The sequence below is a fragment of the Telmatherina bonti genome, assembly GCF_933228915.1.
Source record: "Telmatherina bonti genome assembly, chromosome: 8".
Classification (NCBI taxonomy): domain Eukaryota; kingdom Metazoa; phylum Chordata; class Actinopteri; order Atheriniformes; family Telmatherinidae; genus Telmatherina; species Telmatherina bonti.
In genome coordinates this window covers 14,178,991-14,202,679 of record NC_136626.1, presented here as the reverse complement: position 1 = coordinate 14,202,679, position 23,689 = coordinate 14,178,991, and the positions used below count along the sequence as shown (strand labels likewise).

General features: G+C 38.9%; 1 protein-coding gene across 1 annotated transcript in view; it reads right to left on the bottom strand.

The window, feature by feature from the left end:
- Positions 1–8,956, bottom strand: part of sgip1a (SH3GL interacting endocytic adaptor 1a) — a 57,789-nt gene extending 48,833 nt beyond the window's left edge. The window contains exon 1 of the mRNA XM_079244931.1: positions 8,659–8,956. Coding sequence (XP_079101057.1) covers positions 8,659–8,668 — 10 coding nt within the window. The 5' untranslated portion in view covers positions 8,669–8,956. The remainder of the gene's footprint in view (positions 1–8,658) is intronic.
- Positions 8,957–23,689: the final 14,733 nt, after the last annotated feature.

Genomic DNA, 23,689 nt, shown 5'->3' with positions numbered 1-23,689 from the left:
GACGCGCTTCTCGTGAAGTATGAATGCAACTGACGAAAAAGAATTTTTTTCTTGTTGTTGCAGCCTCGAGAGCAAGAACTTAGTTCTTGCTTCTCGTGGAGTATGTAACAAAGCTAAAACTGCACATCCTGTGACAATGCAATGTGAATCAGGCATTCACATGGACGTTACTTTGACAAAGGAACTATTGCCAACATCGCAACATGACAGGACGTCCTAAGAATTTTTGGGGAATTTTTCCTTATTTGGTTTCTGCTATTTTGTTTTTCTGGTTCTTTAATTATTTATTTATAGTTAAACATAATATTGTTATTCCAGTCTCTACACCTGTTGAAGGGTATACTGGGGAAACTGAGGAAATCGCTACTGTAGAGGTAGCAGTGAAAGTGGTTTGCCCTAAAAAGCAAATCTCCTCAAAGAAGTTCATCTTAAAATTGAGCAAAAGACACAAATTAATTCAATCTGACTACAATCAAATGTTGTGTATTCTATTAATCAAGTTGAGACAAGTGACTGAGCCAAGCACTAAGAGTCAGCTTGGGAGATGAATGCATAATGCAGAGAAGCACATCAATATTAAATCACCATATGAAGCCAAGTTCCCTGAGGGCTTCTCTGTCATGTTTACACAGTCTCTTAAAAATATGAAAGACAGAACAGGAACGGAAAGAGGATGATTATTGTTGATGGGTGAATATGATGTCAACTATAAACAAAGATGAAACCAGTGAGAGGTGCTCTCAGACTGGATCTGGATCGACAGTCAACCATGACTTAGTTTTGGGGAATGATAAGAGAAAAAGAAAAATTCACAGAAGCTGTCATATTAGGTGAGATTATTGCGATAAAAAGAAAAAAACAAATGCAATATTAGAAAATTGACAATAACGTTGGATTCAAGTGTATCCGTTTCGCTTTTAATATTTCAAATATTTTTTCCCCCAAAGATCATATAAAAACACCTCTTACTTAAAGAAAATAATTGACTGAACAAAAAGCCGGCCTTTTGCAAGGATCACGCTGCTCTCTCTGCTTCCCTGCCTTTTATCTCCCTCAGGGCTCTGACACACTTTGTGGTCCTCATGTATCTCTTGCACTCGTTTACGTTGGGACAGTTTTAAATCACTTTATCTACTTTCCTGACACTACCAGCCTTCAATTTCTAAATTGCTCATTCCCGTGAATAGCTGTTTAAGATGCTGCTCACTCTTTATCAGGTGTAACTAAGACTCCTTTATTTGGATAGCGTGAGAAATATTGTATGTAAATGTCAACTTATATTAATAAACAACACAATAAATTTTAATGTTGATTAATTTTGGAGAAAACCATAAAACTATATTATACCTGATTCAGAGTTTGAATTCTTTGTAACATTTGAAAAACTATGAAATCTAAACTTAATGAGCTTCTGGAAAGATGGGGTATGGAGGATTTTATATATGGATCTGTCTGTGGTGCAACATAGTTTGCAGGAAGGCCAGGCATGACGAAAAGGAGATGCTCACATGTCAGACTGTAGAACCATTAACATGCTTTTTAGTTATCTTCATGCACAAGTTAAGGAGCTCTACTTTCTAAACAATGTCCCTGATTACAGAATAAGGTAATCACAGCACTCTGAACTAAATTTAGTTTTCTTTGACTGCTGCTTGTTGATGGATTCTCAGACTCTGATCAGTCATTTTCACATCTTTAACCATTTAAACACAAGTCCACCTACAGTTTCATCGCTGTGCTGACATCCATGCTTCAGCAGCCACAACACTAGTTTGCTTTTCTTGACAAAGTTAAAGCAGCTCAAGATTAAATTAGACTGCTCACTTATGACTGCATGTCACCAACTGCTCTGACAGCAAATTAACAGAGGGCCCTGCTGAGCTAAAAACAGCAGCCTGTTGGGATCAGTGATCTGCGCTTCGTTTGTTTTTAATTTGTCATGTGTAACATCTCTACTTGAAAAAAACAACGCAGTACTAATGCGCAGATAGAAAGCAACTCGTCCCCAAGGAAAACATTACTTATTCATAGAAAATTACTGCTTAAATTATGTGCAGAGCTAGTATCTTGAAAGCATCATACTGCCAGATGCATAAATTGCAAGCAGAGAAATATCTTTTTAACGAATGAGGTTTCTGACCGAGACATTTTTCAAGCAGAATCGGATCCTCCATTCATGGAAACAAGTCTGGAAATGCAGCAAGAGAAAAGTATATTGTCCCAGCTGCCATCGGATTGCTCAAACATGTCAGTTTATCTTGCTCCAAATCTTAGACATCATTACATAAACATGTATCTGTGTGTATGTGTGTGTGAGCAGGAAACTACAAAAAATCTGGGTGGTATGTTTTGAGGATGTACCAACAGAAAGCATAAACAAGAAGGAGCAGGTTTGTTTTGTTTGCTTGTCTCCTGAATTTGTTTGTCTTCATTTTATGAAAGTTCATTTCAGTTTCTGTTCAACTTCTGGTCAAGAACAGTTACGGAGGTTCCACTTTCAAAAAAAGCAACAAATTCTCTGTCTGCGAATTTAGTGACAACAAACTCAAAAACCAAAACACACGTGCGTGTTTTCTTATTCCATATTCAAGCTGTGTCTAATTTCATGTTAGAATCCATGCACACACTTGTATGTTATTATTAGGAAAGCCAATGACTCATAGACACTTAAGTACTTACGTCAGAGCCAGCTGATTATCCCATAGTTTGAACATATTTCTATTATAGATTCAATGTCTTGCACTGATTTTTTGATCTTAAACAGGGGTATTCACAGGGAAATACTGTTGATTATAGTATTTTTTTAAACCAACCACCAGCCCTAATGCAGCGGCTGTCAATGTTTCCCACTGTGATTTTAAACCTGCGTGGGCTTGAACACATAAAAAGTCCCATTAATCACAAAGGAGTGCAGCAAAATGTTGTGGAGAGAATTGGATTATTTTGTGTTTCAGCCTAGCAGTGAACAATTGTGTGGGTTTTTTCTCCATCACATTATCTTTATGTAAGTGTACACAAAGCTTTTATCTGCTAACTGACAAACATTGAGGAAATGTGGGGATAAAAAAAAAACCCCAAAAACTAACAATAAAAACATCTGATTTTATTTGGGTTACGCTGCTCAATTTCATGACATCATAAAATTTCTTTGAGCTACCTTGAATGCATCAATTCATATAAGTTATGATTTGACATAAAGGTATTTGTTTGGGTGTGGAATGAGGTGGGGCTATATTAGGGGTGGGAAAATCAAATTGAAAAATCAGGATTTTTTTGCTTCACAATTTTAAAATAATTTTTAATAATAATTGTTTTTTTTATTTTTTTTCAAATGAATAAAAATAATCCATTATAAAATTTGTCATTTTTATAGTTTTTATTGATCTTTTGACTTTGTCTTTTTGGGCAAAAACAGCAGCAGAATGATGATCTGGCTACTGCGTTGTTTTTTTCTAATTGAAATCAAGAAAAATGACGAGCAAAACAAAGTTTCATACATTTTTTTGTTTTTAATCTTCAAAAAGAATTGTTAGAATCGCAATTTAAATTGAATCGGCGCCCCCAAAAAATCGGCATCGTATTGCATCGGGACAAAAGCAAATCATCACAGCCCTTGGCTATATCATAAGAAAATGAACAAGACACAAATACCATTATTAATAGTTTAAATACAACGGAAAGATGTGCTGACCTTTAACCTCTGGTAGCCTTTATCATTTTTCCCCCCACATAAACACACTAAATACATATTTATTTGTTCATAAACAGCTGAACATATACCGGTACATTAGGGACCTGAATTTCATTATCAGACAGACAACAGTCTTGACAGATAGTCTGCTGTATGAAACGGTAAAATGAGCAGAATTCATTTGCAGACTTGCCAACAAACAAAAAGGATTGCTTCTGATTCTAAAAGAATAGAAATTCAACTTGCTTGATAGCAGGCTTGCAGGTCCTGGGCTAGCCTTCTTCACAGGGATCTTTTGAAATTATTATGATCATTTTTGCCCACTATTGTATCACTTAAGCATTTATACCGTAAACTTTGGACCATCTAATCAAATTTATGGCAACTAAAACGAACAATGTGGCAAACACAGGGATCACGGTCATATCTGAATTAATATATAACTATCCATCTATTCATACCTGCTTAATCCAATGTAGGGTTGCAGCTGATAGGTTACCAATTTAAACACTCAAAAAAGAAAAAACACATGATACCTGAAAGTATCATTCATATGTGACAAACAAAATTTTTGCAATGGTTTCTTTAGTGAGTTTGTGTAGCAAAATGTCTATTTCCCCAATTCAACTTAGGTCAAAATGATGAAATACTGATCAAAGACTATAGCATTATCCCTTAATATTTCATATTATTGCCTAACTGTGCAAATATCTGTGCACAGTTATGCAAATTTCACTGGTGCTTCATACCATCAGTTTGACTCTGCTGTCAAGTGAATAGCAGATGCAGTCTTTAAGCTACTACAGTCTTGTCAATGCATAGTTTGTATCTGTTATCAAGAGAAATCATAGATTGTACTAAGTTTAGATATTACCACTTTAATGCTGTCTACATTTAACTCACACTTCTGAAACAGACAATTAAAAACATATAAATAACAGTTTTATTTTACAGACAATAGATGGTGGTTAACAGAAATGCCTGCCTGTTTGGCAAGGAACTGAATTGTGATGGATAATGCTGGCTTAAGACACACAAACTAGCAAGGCTTCATCCACAAGCAGCAGTGTTGTGGTGCTTTCACTATAGCTCAACTGAAAGAGATGCTCATGCTCAGATTCTTTTGACAAGCTGAGTTAGCAGATATGACCCTACAAGCTTGTATGTCACAAGCTGACCCATAAGAACAAAAATGATCACTTTTAACCATCAAATGGAAAAACCAACATGATTTTTTGCACTGACAAGTCCCCAAATTAGCTACATTTATATAAAAACTAAATAATGATCATTTCATGCAAAAGCAGCTAACAGACTGTTAAAGCCCACCATATGGTGTTCTGTTTTGCAGCATTCCAGTCAAGGGTTTATCCAAGTTTCAGCCGGGCAGGCAGCATGAGACAGTCTAATTCCTTCTGCTACTAACTCAGATTAACAACACTGTGTGCTCTTAAAGTCCATCAAGTGTCTATGATGGGACACACTGTTTCTGAGAATCCACAAAATGTTTATTTTCACGAAGAACATTCTGAAAATATACTGTAGACACACTGACTTTTCTATTGTTTGAGCTTTATCAGTGTTGACAGTGCTGTTTTAACATTATCCTTTCGGCGGTCTCACAGGAAATGCCAGCAGGTCATGAGATTTTTAAAAAGCTCTGCCATTCAAAACATAAACATGATCATTAAACTTTCTAACAATCTACAAACATGATATTTTGTGTCCCAGCCCCGGGTGAAACAAGAGGAAGTACTGAGAAGTGTTTTGGCTTTTGTGGAGCATGAGAAAATGTCAGCATATTCCACATGTTCAATTTTAATGATTTTGGTGTATTATGTGGGGATTTCATGTAAGCTCGAAAGGAAACATATTATCGGTAAATGAGTTTTCTAATTTAACTTATGCAGGACAAGAATATTTTATAAAAAATTCCTAGTTAGCTTAAAATAAAATGTAACTTTAAGTGGACATAGATTGAGAGAGATCTCAGATGTAAACAACCAGTTTTCACTGTGCTCGTAAAAAGCAAAACACACACATACAAAACACAAGATTTATAGGAGGATATAATAGATATTATTTTAAACTGGTGAAAACTACAAAGAAACGTAGAGCTGACCAAGATACAAAATCAATTCAGTAGCTTGGTTTTAGGCATTTTGTAAAAATGCCTATAAGTTAGTAAGTTGACATATCCGTCTCCCCTGCCATCTCTTTAAACATTAATGCTGGCAGATAGAAGCCACAGCAGCAGCCCATGCTGATTCCTGCTTTGCTGGCCAAACAGACTTGGATAACAACAGCAGCAGCAACACTATTATAAGACCACAGCCTTGTAGAAATGGTTGAGTTTTAAAAAGTCCAAACATGGAAAAACAGAAAAGGGTTTTCCACAACAATTCAACATTACCTTAAAAGCAGTTAAGCTGATGTCAGTTTAAGATGAGCTCACATTAGACTGTCCAATGTTTCTTCATGTTAAAGGACACAAGAAGTGTTGGCATGTTGTTTTAACAAGGTGCAGATTTATGCAGGTAAAAAGCTGCTAAAAATGTTGAGCTTAATCAATCATTTCCAGTTGCAAATGATTTGCAGAGATATTGCTGCTTCTTTTCTTGGCATTGTCGCCAAGTTGTTCAACATTATTTCTGCTTTCCATGTTGTCCTTCACATTGTGACATTAGGAAATGGGCTGGACATCAATATTATGATCACAAGCTACCGGCCGCACTTTCACTCTGAATTACAATTAAGTAACCACCCCATGTCTTCTACACTATGTGTTAGTGAGGGACAGTCATGCTAGCCATGACATCAGGCTTTAAAAAGCAGAGCTAACAAGGATTAGCATCCAATTTTAACACCTTACTGTAATCCTGCACTCACACAGTTCATGCTAAGCCTGTACTAGCCATGCTAATGGAAAGGAAGCAGTTGTAGACACCGTTTTTTTTTCTCTCAACTGTTACCTAACAACCTAGCTTCTGACAAATGCAGTCACTGACAAGAGAGCAGACTTGTTGGGGAAGAGAAGTGATAAATCAGCTCATTATTTTCTACTCTAGGGGTAAAGTACAAGACTAAACAAAAGCCTTTGTTCTGTCAAAATGAACAACAGTGTCTGAGCTATGTCCAAGTTTGCTTTAGTGACTTTGTGTCAAACATTGGGCAGAAACTGTTGTCATAACCCTTAATACGGCTGTGTCTGTCAAGAATGGAAGGTTGAATAAATATACAAAACAATTCCAACTGTGTGTACCACCACAACAATACAATACAGTTTTTGAACTTTGCAAACAAAAACTTCATCTGCATAACTACATTAAGGGGAAAACACTTTGTTATTAACCTGCTTTTAAAACCATTATGACCAGCTTTTGATTGCTGTGCTTCTGCATCTACATAAATAGAACAAACCTATCACACTTTAATGTTGTTTGTGTGAATAAACACCTACAAAGAAAATTAGTGGCCTTATTGTGATGACTACAATCAGAAAAAACTGCAATTTAAAACTGCATTTGGCAATAAAACAGTTTAGAGTTTTTGCTCTTACAACTGCTCAAATTCAGCTTGAAATAACATGAGCAATGATTCAAGAAAAGACATTGCTGTTGCCTCAGCCAGAACACTGATTTCTCTCTGGAGGTTACCAATGGACATTGGGGTGAGTGTGATAAATGATCCAAGTTTCACTGACACACCAATACTAGTTTCATCCAGAACTTTCTGACAAATTAGATCAACAGATTTACAGGGTCATTTGGTGAAATCATTCTGCTTAATTATCACGTACATTGTATTTGATGCCATTTGTGCATGGTTAAAAAATTTATATATCGCCAACAATAATTGTCAATATGGAACCCAGTACGAAGACAACACCAGACTAAATGCTAATTACATGCTTATTTCTCAGAAGTTTTACAGCCTTTGGTTTATACTACCAAATAAATAAATAAAAACCTTGAATGAACATGATCTGGCTCCACAATGTTATGTTTTCCAAGTTATAAATTTTCCTTACATATATAACAGTCTCTTTAACTTTGAAAGATTAAGATCTTATGCAGCCTCAAAATGTTGCCTATAAAATCTTACAAAACTAATGGCTGACCAAAAGAATCTTAGTATGACATGGTATAGTGACATGAATAACAACTAGTGGATGAATGTTTTCAAATGAAAGGGGGAAAATACAAGATGCATGGAACAGATGGATTGAGGGTTTCATATGCCAGATGCAACGCTGTAGGGACTCATCCCTATAGCACTCGCATGCCTCTGATGATGTCAGCAATTAAAGGGACATAATATTAATACAGTCGCTTATTCTATTTTTAATACCAATGCTAAATCCCACTGAGATGGAAAATTATTGCAATTTGTTGCTGTAAATCAACAAACGCAAGACCCAAAACAGATCCGCAATCCTAATCAGAACATTGGGTCCAACATCCCTGTAGTGTGAGCAAATAGCAGAGTCACACAGCACAGTCAGGGTGAGCATGCGTTTCAGTGCACATCATACAAAGAGAATTTATACGAGTGAGCCAGCTGGACACATAAGCCCTCCTGCACAATAAATCCAAATAATCCTTTACGATGGGAAGCGGGAAAGAAAAGGGGGGGACTCAGACATATGTACACATGCACGCACACACGCATACACACACTCTCACAGAGGTACACGCTTCAATTAGCCTCGCCATTGTGCCTCTGTGGTAGACATTTAGTGGCTGGGCTCTTTTCCTAAGAATAACATGCAAGTCACTCAAATACTAGTACTTAAAATAGCAGGATGGCTTATGACATTTGAACCTCCCAAACACACACAAACACTAACAGTTGCCATCAGATGAGGCACTATAGGACAAGGACATGAAGGATTACCCTGAATTACGACACAAGAAGGGGGCAACAGGAATAAATAAATAAATAAAAAACGTATATACATGTCTTACCTTCCATCATGGTTGCAGATTTGCATTCCTCTATCTCCAAAGAGCCTGAAACGAAAGCAGGAGGTGCAGGAAGGGGGAGAAGAGAAGAAGTCCCCGGTTACAGATATACAGTAGAAATGATGGGCGGCAGAGCAGCTGTATGCTTGCGGCTAACGCCCTGGCTAACCGTGAGCCTCCAACACCCCCAGACGTCGCCTGTCAAGTAACCCAGAAGGAAGAGAGGGAGAAACAGAGAGGAGAGAGGAGGGGTAGGGGGCCAGGCTAGCTGTCGATCAGAGCTCAGGCTTAAGCCATGGATGCTGCTACTGCTGCTGCTGCTGCTGCTGCTGCTGCTGCTGCTGCTACTGCTACTGCGGCTCTAACCTACACACAGCCGAGGATGCTGAGAGGTGGGGAAAACAGCCAACTGAAGGGGGAAAAAAAATAGAAGAGGCTGGATAGGGAGAGGGAAGGGAGGCGGAGAGATGGAGAGGGAGGTAGGATTGTGCGTGTATGTGGGTGTGTGTTTGCAAGGGGGGTGGCAGTGCTGAGGAGGAATGGAAGCACTGCGCTGAGGTCACAGATGACCTCAGCCAATCCCTGCAGCTCTTTATAGAGTCACATGGCTTACAGCTCGAATCTCCTGACACTGTGGCCCAAAGGACGCTACATTAGTAAGCTCTACTGCTTGGCAAAAAACTGAGTGTACACTAAAAACACATCCAATTTACACATGCAACGATCCAACAGACATGTAAAAGGTAGCTACACAAGTGTGATAAACACACGTGCACCTCCTTACCTTATGTCAGGGCTGAGTGTGGTTAGTGGTGAATGGCATTACAGTAATAAAATGTACACAGAAAGAATAACGTGTGAGTTTAAGTTATATTCTATGTTGAAAACATACTTGCAGTCTAAGAAATTTCTGCCCTGTCCTGTACAGCAACTATTTCTGTAGTAGCTTGTGTGAGCCTGCATCTGTGTCCCGCCCTCCTCCCTGGAATATCAGTGAGGTTTCACACTGCCCTCTCTTTCTCTCCACCCCCCCTTTCCCTCCCACCTCACCGTCTCTCTGACAGTCTGTTTCACTCAGCGGCCTTTTTTTTCCTCCAGCCCGTATGCTTACCAACTGCTCTGGGACAGGGATCGATCAGCGTGACGTCAAGGCAACGCAGGCTACAGCTGCAAGCAGGAAGGGCTGACGACAGACCAGCCCCCGGAAATACATCTATGTGTGTTTGTGTATGCTCAGATTCATTTTCTATTCAAGGTTAGAAAAAGGGGCCCACTGGAAAAAACAGGTATTTACATTGAAGTAAAAAAAAAGAAAAAAAGAGCAGCATTTATACTTGGTGACTGAAAATATATGTGTATTTGGAATCTGTAATAACATTGTGTCTTCTGTCTCAAGCGTTAGTGCCATTAGTATGATAATAATGAGAAGTAATGTAATTAACAGGCTTAATTAGTGTGATGTGATTAGGGAGGCACCAGTCCACTTTTTGTGAGTTCCGATCCGATACAGATTTCTGAAATTTGAATATCTGCCGATACCGATATTTACCGATACCAAAGCTGTTTATGTGAACATTATTGTGACTATGGTTATTATTGCTGTTCTAACTGTGTAAGGTTTCATTCAGTTGTAATCAATTACCCATCCTTCTGAAGTTACCGCACCAATACAAATAACATTACAGATCTAACAATTTCAACAAGTTTTATTTTGATTTGGCACATTTTACCTAAATACAACTGTAAATGTGTGGTTTTGAAACAAAGATTTAGCTTTTTGTGTAACAAATAATGTCACATTTTAAAATTCAAGGTATTTATTTCTTTTAAAACATGTCCGAAGAATGTCATCAAACACATCTGTGCTGGCTTGACTACTGTGGTATCAGGTATCGGTTATGGTAACAGTACACTTTTATTAATACCAAGTACGAGTACACATGCTTGATATTGAGCAGATAACAATACTGATATTGGTATTGGTGCATCCATAGATGTGATCATAAAAAAACAAGTTTAACCTTTACATTACTTTACTTTATATTATATAGTTAATTCAGTGTTGAAAAGTTTGATCAGTTAAAAATCAACAACCAAATTTTATTTTAAGAACAGGAAACATTTTAACATATAAATAAAGAAATAGTTAAATATCAACTATAGTGATTGTTAAATAATTGTATCATACATGTTGAATAGTAGATACACCTCTTAAGAGCATTGTAATCTTATCTAAGCCCAAAGCTGTAATTATGCATATGTTATAGTCATGCAAAGTTATTCTGTACATGCATATAATGATGCGCTATGAGAATTCCCACAATTCATACAATAGATTTCCTCATAAAAGACATAAAGCTGTTAGTTTTTACAACCTATAATTTATTTTTCATGATTGAAAAAGAGTGAGATGTGTACCTAAATCCTCCTGAGTCATGCTGGAGCCCATGTGAAACAGACAACCCTTCCTCAAATCTCTTTCTGCCTCATACATCATTTATTCACCTCTTTTTGTTTCCCTCTAATCTCTTGCTTTTACTGACTATTTTTTTCCAGACTTCCTCCATGTTTCTTGTCTTGTAACTTACTTCTTTCGGTTTCTGCATTTTCTTTCTGAACTCTTCTGCATCCAAAAAAAAGCCCACAAAAGAGCAAAACTGCCACAGGTTAACTATAATGTTTCTCATCTTCTCTACCCTATTTTCAGTTTTTTTTAAATTTGCCATTTTTTGCCTCTTCATCTCCCATTTTCTTCTCACTTCCTCTACTCATGCCAGCCCTTTTCGGTTCACTTTGCTGCAAGACCTAAATGACATCTTCTCCTGCTCTGCCATCTAGTGTTGACTAAGAATCCTGTGTGATTCAGCCAGTACCAAGAATCCAAAGGGACATAATTACTGTGGATGTTTGTTCATTTTAATTTGTTAAAGTCCCAGGTTTAGGATGATATAGTTTTTGAGGCTACATAAAGTGGTTTTATATATAGGGAGGGAGACTTGGTAAATAAGCATATTGCTTGTGGCAGGATCAGCAAAGACCAACACATATTTATAAAGGAGAGGAATAGAAGATTGTGACGACTATTTAAATAGGAATTTTTGTCCAGGAGAAAATACTTTTTCCTACCTTCTTGATGAGCATCTGAATCAACACTCATTTTCATTTTTAAATCCCACATTAAAACCATGTAGCCATGCTTATTCAGTAATACATTACATCCTTATTCAAATTTGCACTATTTAGTTGTTTAAAAAGACAGTTTTTACTTTAACTATTAGAGGATCAATACCCCTTAAAAAGGGGTTACGCAGTTAAAATGGTGTAGTATTACATTAAGTACAAAGAAGTGTTATAAAGTATAAAGGTTATAAGAAGTTTTTAAAGAAATAGAGAGAAAAGGGAAACGGTGATTAAATACATGGGAGAATTACTCCCATCTAGTGAATGCAAACAAGCAAGTATCCTTCTCTGCCGCCTCGCTGTTTAAATGCATTATTACCACCACCAAAGCTGAGGAGAGTCACAAATGTGAACATTTTAACTTCTTGCAGAAGTTGGGGTGTCCCATATGGCAATGAGGTACAGAATGATGCATAATTCTGTTTCTTTAATGATGCCAATCCATTACAGTCACGCTCTCCATGTATTTAGTACCAAGCTACTGCTAATAGCTAATGTCAATTCAGGAAATTGGGAGAACATCAGCCTCCAACCCCCTTGGCAAGCCAGCTTATATGAATTGTTAAACACAAGGAAAAAGTCTTGGAAAATACAGATGAAAGAAAAAAAAAAAAAATCACACGGTTGCCTGCTGGTATGCCTTCTGTGAAGAGTAACAGCAACTGAAAACTGTTGCAGCTTTCCCACTGTAGGCTTTATCGTTTATGCCATAATAAGGTGTTTTACTGCAGTATTTTACATCATGATGCGCTTTACAGCATGCACGCTACCATATGTAAACAAACATGGAGAAGGATGCTAGCAGGCATGTTTCAGAGCAGGCTAATTCACTAAAAGATGACCAGCCAACTAAAACTGATGAGCTTGTTCTTAAAAGAGGGGAAATTTCTGTCGCATGGATGCAGTTTCGATATAAAAAGACCGACGTGGAACCGACAACAGACTAGTTCACAGTCCCAACAACGGACTCTGACACAACTAACTCCTTTTAACACCTGCGCAAGAATCAGAATAAGGAAATACAGAATAAAGAATAGTCAACAAGCAAAAACAGCGTCAAGTGGTTCCGAAAGTGCTCATAACAAACTCCAGACGCAAACGCTGCAACAGGCATTTACCCGTGAAATGTCATACGGCCATAGTTCCCTCAGATGGAAGGAGATCACTGCTGCCGTTGCCAAGCACATCTGACTAATAACTGATTACTGACACAAAATTACAAACAATTTCATATTGTTATGTATATCGGTATAGGGATATAAAATGAGTAATATTGTGATATGACATTTTGGTCATATCGCCCAGCCCTAACTGTGCATATGCAATTGCAGTGCACACACAAACATCCACACATTAACAGAAATCATCCATCTGAAAGGTCAGCAAAGTAAGTGAGAGAAAAGATCTACCCAGGGTATACAGAACTCCAAGCACACACACCGAAAATCCTTCACAATACAGCTGAGCTACCCCAGGAAATGAGCTGAGAATATAAACTGCAAAAACTGGAAAACGAAGGGTGACCTAAATCTGTTCTATTCACAAATGTGGCAATCCACCAGAGATGATGCGCTGCTGTGAAACAAAAAGCGTACAGTTGTGTCTGTACCTGCAATGATATGAAACCAGCCAGTGCACAGCTCCTCAGCCATTCAGCTTTCTCTGTGGACCTCTGCACCCAGTCCAGTCAGACAGAAGGATGGGACAGAGGACAAAACAGCTCGCTGGAAAAAAAGAGAAAGGAAGACAAGATGAGGAGTTATCAAGGACTAGGGAGCAGCTAACCCACTTAGCGCAATAAGACAGACATCTAAGCTGCAGCCTGTAGCAGCAAATAAATTAAAACCTGCAAGTGCACGGGTGAAGGTATATATAGAACCAGGGGAGAATAGTAATGTGGAACAGTAGGATAGGAGTCCGGACTTCAGGCATTGAAGGTCAACACATCCTTTAATGCAGTACAAGGCTGTAAATGGTTTTACTCAACCTGACACAAATTCTGTGGGGTTCTGTACTTTTTATTTATTTTTTCAGACAATAACAGGTTTCCAACACTTTCAAAGTGTTATCGCATAGGTCTCGATAATAGGAACTATTTTTATACTATACGTAAAAATTTAAAAGTACCAAAGTGCTTTAAAAATGGGAGCAAACTTTTTACATAAACTTGACATTCCATCATTTTTAGAGCAGATGAAAAAAAAGACAAAACTTTGATGCAGCAGAAATTCAAGGACAATGGAAAGGTCTTGTATACATCCTTTTTAGCCATAGTTTGAAACAAACTCATCAGATCTGATCAGGCATATGGAGTTGTGCACCATTAATCACCTTCCAGGTAAAAGCTATGTAACATGTAAAAGGTTGATGCCAAGTAGAATCACGCAGTGGTAATTTCCTCACATCTAAGTTATTGAAACAAAAGCAAACAGCGGTGGGTATAACAAAATAAAAATGTCAATGTCTCAATAACTTGCACTGTGTGGTCCTCAGCTAATGATGTCATAACGTGAACTGTATGATGAAGAGGACTGTTTCAATACAAGTTGTCATTGAAAGAAAACATTTAGTGGTCGACGGATGGTTCAGAAACTTACATGGCTAACCTCCTTGTTAGCAAACATGTTCTCCAGAATGTTTAAACAAAAAGGTTAGAAAAGCTCAAATTAAGTCCCCAAGTACAGGTTGTACTTGGGGACTTAGGTTGTACTGCATTTTAGTTCATTTCAATTCAATTCAATTCAACTTTATTTATATAGCGTCAAATCACGGCAATGCCATCTCAAGAAGCTTTGCAGACAGAGGGGAAAATATAATGAAAGCCAATTCATAAAAGCCTATATAAGGAAACCAACAGATTGAGTTGAGTCCAACTCAATCTCCCATCCTGAGCAAGCACACTGGCAACAGTGGGAAGGAAAAAACTCCCTTTTAACAGGAAGGAAACCTCCGGCAGAACCCAGCTCAAGGACAGGCAGCCATCTGCCTCTGCTGTGTGGGGGGGAAGAGGACAGAAAGACAACAGACAACAGGAACTGCTACTCCCGACCAGGGAGACCTGCTGAGACAGGAGACATATATGTTAATGATGCAGCAACACTGTTATTGGGGGGGGCGCAGTATAACTAAGGGATGCTAACCATCCCTAGCTATAGGACTTATCAAAAAGATAAGTCTTCAGCCTAGTCTTAAAGGTGGGGAGGGTGTCTGCTTCCCTAACACTAAGTGGGAGCTTATTCTATAAGAGAGGGGCCTGATAACCAAAGGCTCTGCCTCCTGCTCGGCTCTTTGAGACTCTAGGAACCACAAGTAAGCCTGCAGTCTGCGAACGAAGTACTCTGCTTGGTATATAAGGAACAATGAGGTCTTTGATATATAGTGGTGCCTGGCTGTGGAGGGCTTTATATGTAAGGAGAAGGATTTTAAATTCTATTCTAGATTCAACAGGCAGCCAATGAAGAGAGGCTAAAACTGGAGAAATATGATCTCTCCTGCTGGTTCTGGTCAAGAATCTGGCTGCAGAATTCTGGATCAGCTGAAGGCTTTTCAGGGCATATTTAGGACAGCCCAGTAATAGAGAGTTACAGTAATCTAGTCTCGAAATAACAAAAGCGTGAACCAGTTGTTCTGCATCACTCCAAGACAGAATGTCCCTAATTTTGGCTATATAAATTCATTTTGTAAATGAAAGAAGGCTGTTTTAGTAACCTGCTTAATATGTGGGCCAAAGGACAGGTCCGAGTCAAATATTACTCCAAGGTTTCTCACTGTAGCACTGGAAGCTAAAGTAATGCCATCCAGGTTCATTACAAAACTGGAAAATTTAGCTCTGAGTTTTTCAGATCCAACAAGAATTACTTCAGTCTTATCTGAGTTTAAAAAGAGAAAATTTCTAGACATCCAAGTCTTTATGTCTATGAGACAATTTTGTAGCCTATTGGGCTGATTGGTTTCATCTGGTTTAAAGGATAAGTATATTTGAGTATCATCTGCATAAAAATGAAAGTTTATTCCATGCCGTCTAATAATTTTGCCTAAAGGGAGCATATATAGCGTGAAGAGTACTGGTCCAAGTACAAAACCTTGAGGAACTCCATGACTTACTGTAGTTTGTGAGGAGGACTTGTCATTTACATGAACGAACTGAAGTCTATCAGATAAATATGATTTAAACCAGCTTAACACTGTACCTGTAATTCCAATCACCTGTTCTAATCTTTGTAACAGAATGTTATGATCGACTGTATCAAATGTAGCACTAAGATCAAGCAAGATAAGTACGGACAGAAATCCTTTGTCTGAGGCCATAAGAAGGTCATTAGTAACTTTCACCAATGCCGTCTCAGTGCTATGATGAGCTCTAAATCCTGACTGAAAGTCTTCAGATAAATTATTTCTGCTTAGGTGGGCATGTAGCTGAGCTGAAACTATTTTCTCCAGAATTTTGGACATAAACAGGAGATTAGATATAGGTCTATAATTTGCTATCACCTCTGGATCCAGAGATTGCTTTTTAAGTAAAGGCTTGATTACAGCAGTTTTAAATGATTGTGGTACATATCCTGTCACTAAAGACATATTGATAAGATTTAGTAGTGATGTATTAATTAAAGGGAAAATGTCCTTAAATAGGCTCCTTGGGAGAGGGTCTAAGATACAGGTGGATGGTTTAGATGAAGCTATTATTTTAGTTAATTCAGAGGGTTGGACAGGACAGAAACTATTTAGACAAGTCAGATCCTGGTTCTAAGGATGCTTCGGAGACCACAACAGGCTCAACATTATAGGTAGAAGGAAGAGTATAGTGAATTTGATCTCTAATAGTATCAATTTTATTCCTGAAAAAAATACATGAAATCATCACAGCTAAGTGAGAAAGGAATACATGGCTCAACAGCGCTCCGGCTCCTAGTAAGCCTGGCTACAGTGCTGAAAAGAAACTGAGGGTTGTTTTTGTTTTCCTCTATCAATGAGAATAATAAGCTGTTCTTGCCGTACGTAAGGCTTTTTTGTATACAATTGAACTTTCTTTCCAGGTTAAGTGAGACTCCTCTAATCCTAATGAATGCCATCTGTTTTCCAAACGCCTTGACGACTGTTTTAGAGCTCGAAGCTGGGAATTAAACCAAGGAGCCTTCATAATCTTACCTAATTTCTTCTTCTTTAGGGGGCAACATTATCCAAGGTTGTACGCATTGAAGCTATTATAGTATCAGCATGCTGATCAATCTGAGCAGGAGTAAAGCTTAAAGGGGGACTCTCAGTCATGCTAACACATGCTAGAGGTGGAAAAATTGATTCAATTGATTGTTTAAATTTGTAATATTATTGTTTGATAAACATCTACTATAGTAGAATTTATTTTTGGTCAGTGAGTAATCAAATAAAGTGAAATCAAAGGTTAATAAGAAGTGATCAGACAAGACAGGGTTTTGAGGAAATACTTTGAGCTTATCAGTCTCAATACCATATGTTAGAACAAGATCAAGAGTATGACCATGAGAGTGAGTGGCATCATTAACATTTTGTGAAAACCCAATTGAGTTTAGAATAGAGCTAAAGGAAATGTTTAAACTATCATTTTCATCGTCAACATGAAGATTAAAATCACCTAGTACAATGACTTTATCAGTAGTTAGCACTAACTCAGACAAGAGATCAGAGAATTCGGTCAGAAACTCGGAGTACGGTCCAGGTGGGCGATACACTAATGCTAAAAGGAGTGGTTTCTCTGAATTCCATTTTGGATGAGATAAATTTAATGTCAGGAATTCAAAGGATTTATAGTTAGTTTTGAGCTTAGGACTAATTATTAATTCTGACTGAAAAATAGCTGCAACATCTCCTCCTCTGCCTGTAGTTCTAGGAATGTGAAAGTTTAAATAGTTAGCTGGCGTAGCTTCACTAATACTAGCATAATCCTCTTGCTGTAACCAGGTTTCCGTAAGACAGAATAAATCAATGTGGTGATCACCTATCAAGTCATTGACTAATAAAGACTTATTTGGGAGGGATCTGATATTCAGTAGGCCACACTTTAAAGTCTTATTTTCAGATTTTATTAGATCTATTGTTTTTTATTTTTATGAGGTTTTCACGATTAACCCCAAAAGTGTTTTTGTGTTGTTTAATTCTTACTGCTGGGGAGTTGTATAAGGTCAGAATGGGGTTTTGGATGGCCGGCGGCATGTGGGAAGCTGCAGAAAAGTGTGCAGGTCTACAATTCTGCCTCCTGGTCCCAACCCTGAGTTGTCAATTTAGCTGACTAATAAAAGAGTCCATATTGCTAGATAAGAGAGCAGCTCCATCCAACGTGGGATGGATGCCATCTCTCCTAATAAGACCAGGCTTTCCCCAAAAAGCGCTCCAATTATCTATAAAACCCACGTTGTTATCGGGACACCACCTAGACAACCAGCGGTTGAAAGATGACATGCGGCTAAACATGTCATCGCTGATTAAATTTGGCAAGGGACCAGAGAAAACTACGGAGTCCGACATGCTCTTGGCAAAGTTACACACCGAAGCAACATTAATTTTAGTGACCTCCGATTGGCGTAACCGGGTATAGTTACCGCCGACGTGAATTACAATCTTACGGTATTTACGTTTAGCCTTAGCCAGCAGTTTCAAATACGATTCGACGTCGCCCGCTCTGGCCCCTGGAATGCATTTGACTATGGTCCCCGGTGTCTCTAGTGCCACGTTTCTGACTATGGAACTACCTATAATCAGGGTTTCTGCCTCAGCGGGTGTGTCGCCGAGCGGGGAAAATCTGCTAGAAATGTGAACAGGTCGGTGGTGGCCAGTGGGTTTTGGTTTGGGGCCACGCTTCCGCCTGACCGTCGTCCAGCCCGCCTCGGCTCCCGGCTGCGCGGAAACTGCTGAGGGACCACTAGGGTTAGCTGCCCTGGCTGGTAGCTCCGCACTGGCTAATGGGGGCTTGCTAACTAACTGCTATATAGAACAGTGGTTAGGGAAGATATTGTGCACTGAAGTGAGTGGTTGGTTAACAATAGATAGAAGTTAGAAAGAAGTGAAAGGAGCCAATGGCTCATAGCAATCCGCAGTGACACCCGCTAGGCAAACAGGAAATGACACAATACGTTACTGCAACGTCAGCACATGACGCATGCTTTAGCATTACTCCTATTTTCTTGCATTGTGTTTACTACTGCATTTCCATGGTTATTGTTGCCATGACTGTTGTGCGGAAGAGATGCAACGCAATCCAAAGGGAGCCTTTTGACCTTAGCGACCAACAGCAACTTTGACAAATCAACAGACGAGGAGGAAGTGTAGCAATGCCACGTCGCAGCAGGAGTTTTTTTGGTTTATGTTGAACTTTAAATATTGCTTTGTCTCTGTTAAAGATAAATATTACATTTTTGTCCTTACATAGTTGCATTCTGACATACAAAAACCCAAATATTCACAACTTTTTGAGTTGTGCAGGGTCATGTACTGAAAACTTTCAATTTCAATGCATGAAATTCTGAAATTAACTCAGAACTTTACCAAAAGATAACAGACTGAGGGAAGGACAGAAGTAATATTGACCCCATTTCTGCATTTAGGACCAACTAAAGATGCCTTACAAAGGACTAAGTAAATCAAAAGCAGTTTTAAGAGTTTAAGAGTGTAAGAGAGAAAAACAAGATGAATCAATGGATTTATCAGAATTTAAAGGGAGTTCATTCAAAATTATTTAAGTCTTAAAATATTTTAAAATTGTGTAAAATAAAGATTTCATTTACCATATAGTGATAGAAATTGTGTGTTAACTGACATCAAATGGGTCATTTTGAATTAAAAACAAGAAGCTGAAATGTCTTCAAAAGCAAATGTGATTGCTGCCATCTGCTGTTAACTCAAGCACAGTGCATTGCCCTATTTACAGAAAAAAACACTCCAGTGTCTCCAGCACTGATGAATGGTGCGGTGTGTGTCACACAAACACAATTTCACACAGCAAAAAATGCTCAGAATTTAGGTTTGATAATGATCAACTGTTTGAAGAAAAGGACCTGAAGGACCTACATTTTCCTCTGTCATTCTCAGTCAGCTAATGCCTTACTGACGTTTTGGGCGTCGAAAACGCTCAAAACACTGAACACTCGACGCTGGTCACTAAACTTTTATGTCCGACGCCCAAAACGCTCCCAACGCTCCTGCCGCTTGTGTCTGGAGCGAGCGGCAAATGCGGCTGAAAAAGAGAGGGGGGAAAGGCGGCGGTTTCCTTCCAGTCAGTCTGAATGATGGCGGATTCAGTAGAGCGATGGCATGGTTTTATTTAATAAATAAAGCTAGAGGACGTTGTCATAGGGCAGTGATAGTCAGTGTTAATGCAACAACAGCTGCACTCAGCAGAGAGCTAAAACCCCTCCTCCCCCCCCAAACAAAGCATTTCTAGCCAACGTGTCCTGCTACGTTGCCAAATCAGTAACATTCAGCTTTTTTAGCAAGGAATGGTAATTCTAAATATTGCACGGAGTAATGGCCTCTTAGCCCCGTGTCTGGGTTCACCACAGATATCCTCCAAGAGCTGCGAGCTGATCGCTCTGATTGGTTGGCGCCCCGTGTCAAGTGGCCAAAGTTTAGCTTTGCCCATCTCTGGCATTTGACAAGCTTAAAAAAGTTCTTAGATTTTCAGCATGTTCCGTGCGGAACGCCGACGCTCAAAACGCAACGCGAGAAAGCTCAACCCCCACCATTGCCACGCCTCCACATAGACTTTACATGGAAACTTGCCACTCTTGACGCTCAAAATGCGTTTGGTCTGAACACACCGTTACAGTGTCACAATGTTAAAATGGCAGCTGAGAAACAGTTAAGCAGTTTATCCTTTGAAGAACATGCGAGTCTGACCTGACTGACCTGATCTGGGTGAATACCTTATCAACTGGCCAACTCATATTCTCAGCTACAACTTCATTTAGATAAAGTTACTTCTGTTTGGTCATTGCTCTGAAATAATGTTAAGATGACTTTGCATAGAAGCCAACATTCACATCTTTGTTGCTCATTTTAAAAGATTTTGCAGGTTGGCACGAGACAAAATCTGTTACTTTCTCCTTCTTTTACAGAGAAATATTTTATTCACCACAACAGATAATGAAAAGTCTCAAATATACCAACTTCCCATAAATAAAAAGTATATAGCAGTATATGTAAGTATATTTGAAATGATAATTCTGAACCATTAATCTTTAACATCTACTGTCATTCATCCATCTAAGTGCTGTATCTGGACTCTTGCCAGTTCCCTCAACACCCAACACCAAGGCCAAAAACCATGCTTGCTAAAATGATACCAATGGTCAATACTTTTTTCTGCTGCAGGAGGAAGCTAGAGATCTTGGAAGAAACCTGCACAATAAACACCTGGAAACTGTACAAACACAAAGGCCTAAACCTCTTACATCACAGTTTCACATTTTCACATGAAATCACAGTATTTAAAATACAACAAACCTCCTTGCATGATCACTATAATTGCTTTGTATCCAATCACCTGCATGAAGCAGTTGGATTAAAAAGAATTAAATACACATATTTTAAATATTTTACACTGTTTGATGGTTGACTAACAGATTTAATTAATGACTTTTAAAGAGAAAAAGAAATTATGAATAGAGGATTGACATAAAATACAACATGATGCAGATTTAACCTAATCATATCAGCCCTAGTTATGATGCAACAAACAAGTTCCAAAAAGTTTAGCATGACATTACAGATGGGTTACAATGACTCGGCATGTTTTTTGAGGTGACATCCTGGACATTACATTTTATTGTTGCACTTAAGCAATGTGCTGCACATTCATAGGACCTTATCAAGATAAAACGGCCTCCCCTGAGAACAGAGCTGAATCTTTGGTGTTCAAACAGACAGCCCTTACACTTCAGAAATAGACTGGCAGGGATGTTATCATTTTTGACACATTTCATTTTCTTCCCAAATGGCAGATTTTGTGTTAAAAGAGCATATTTATATTGGAAAAAAAAAAAAAAAAAACCGTCAGATACTAAAGAAAAACCTTTTTTTTTTTATCCTCACCCCATCCTCCTTTTTATCTCCCACTATCTATTTAGTATCCTTCTCCATTCACCTCCACCCACCCACAAAACACCCTCCACCTCCCTCCCCCTGACCTACTTTCTCTCCACCTTTGCTCATGCTTTTTGCCTGTAGGGTGCACTGTTGCTCTAAACTAGCTATTTTTCAGAGAAAAAGGTGAGTACATTTTTTCACATCTAAAACTGTTTCTACCACCATCCAACCACACAAGACAAACTCAAATGGGTCATCACTGGTGCTGCATAAATACAAAAGTAAAGTTACATTTAGCAGAGCACTGCTGTTTTAATTTGGACAGAACCCACCCCCCCCATTGGCCCTCCACCTGAAGTGAATCTCATGGCAACACAGAGAAGGAATTTTACAGTTACCATGCGGCTCAGTAAATGTCATCTCTATACTGGGACTTCCCTGAGCTTATGTTGCAACAGTCACGTCTCATGTCACAAGCCCTTTTTACCATTTCCCACACCTCACTGAAGAAACATCCCAGAAAACTCCACCCTGCCCCACGTCTCCCCACAGCCAAAGTGCCCTGATGAGGGATGGTGATTAGGCAGCAGTCATTAAATGTACACAGACAAACTCCCCCCCCCACCACCACCAATTAGACTGCAGCAAGTCCAGTCAAACCATAACAACATTCCATTCAGTGGCAGGGGCAGACATGCGGGGCAATAAGGCGTGGCAATAGCAGGATGCCATGTTGTGAGCCTACGTGACATCTAGCCACACATGACGCCTTCTGTCTGTTAGTGCCAGGCCGACACACTTCTCTGTCATTACCCCACTTGCTGCCCTGTCTGGGAGGGGAGGCATACACTGCATCAAGCAGCAAAGCTTTCTGTGTAATTAACACCCACTTCCTGGTTACTTGAGGGTCCTGAGGCGGATGGCTGCCAACTCATATGGAACTTGTTTGATCTCAAATGAGTTTTATTGAATTTAAGCTTAATGTTTTCATAGCGACAGAAGGGAGTTGAAAGCTACTGCATACATTTAGGAAGCTAGGTCAGTGGATCAATCAGTGACCAGCTGGTGATGGTGGATATAAAGCAGATAACAGTGGTCAATCTATGTTAAACAAACAAACAAAAAAAAGTCCAGTTAGGACTAAGACAGTAAAACTGAATTATAGACTTCCCACGACCTCCTTCACCTGAAGCAGCATAAAATAAAAACCCTGTTAGGTTAAACTAGAACAACTCTCTGACCCCTTAGCCCATCCCGAGGCCGCTCTCCGTCACACACCCCCTGTGAACCCCATTTCTCCCCTGAAGCCTTCAAGGGGATGGAAAAGATGAGCTCATCTCCCTGATACTGCACCGGTCTGCTCTGTGGTCTCATTAAAGGTCTCTAGGATGTCAACACCAGTCCAATATGTCCCTCTTACTCACACCAATTACCATTTCCACACAGGGCCTAAATAAACACAGACCAAACTTGCTATACAATCAGCTTATATCTATAAACAGTGGGGCAGTTTAAATTAAGCCACTCCCGAGAGCATTGCACTTGGACAGGCGGGCTGCGATGACAGAATAGAGCCAGATGAACTCACTCCATGGAGTTTCAGAGGAGTATCTTAAAGAGACAAGATATGGCAAATATATTTGTTTTTGCCTTTATTATTCCTTATTCACACATAATTGGGTAAAACAAACAAATACAATATAGATGTTAAAGTTCAATGTATTTCATTTTTGAGGATCTGGTGTGTAACTGGTGCTTGATCCACATAAAGAAGCTAGTGATCTCAATGAAGTCTTGT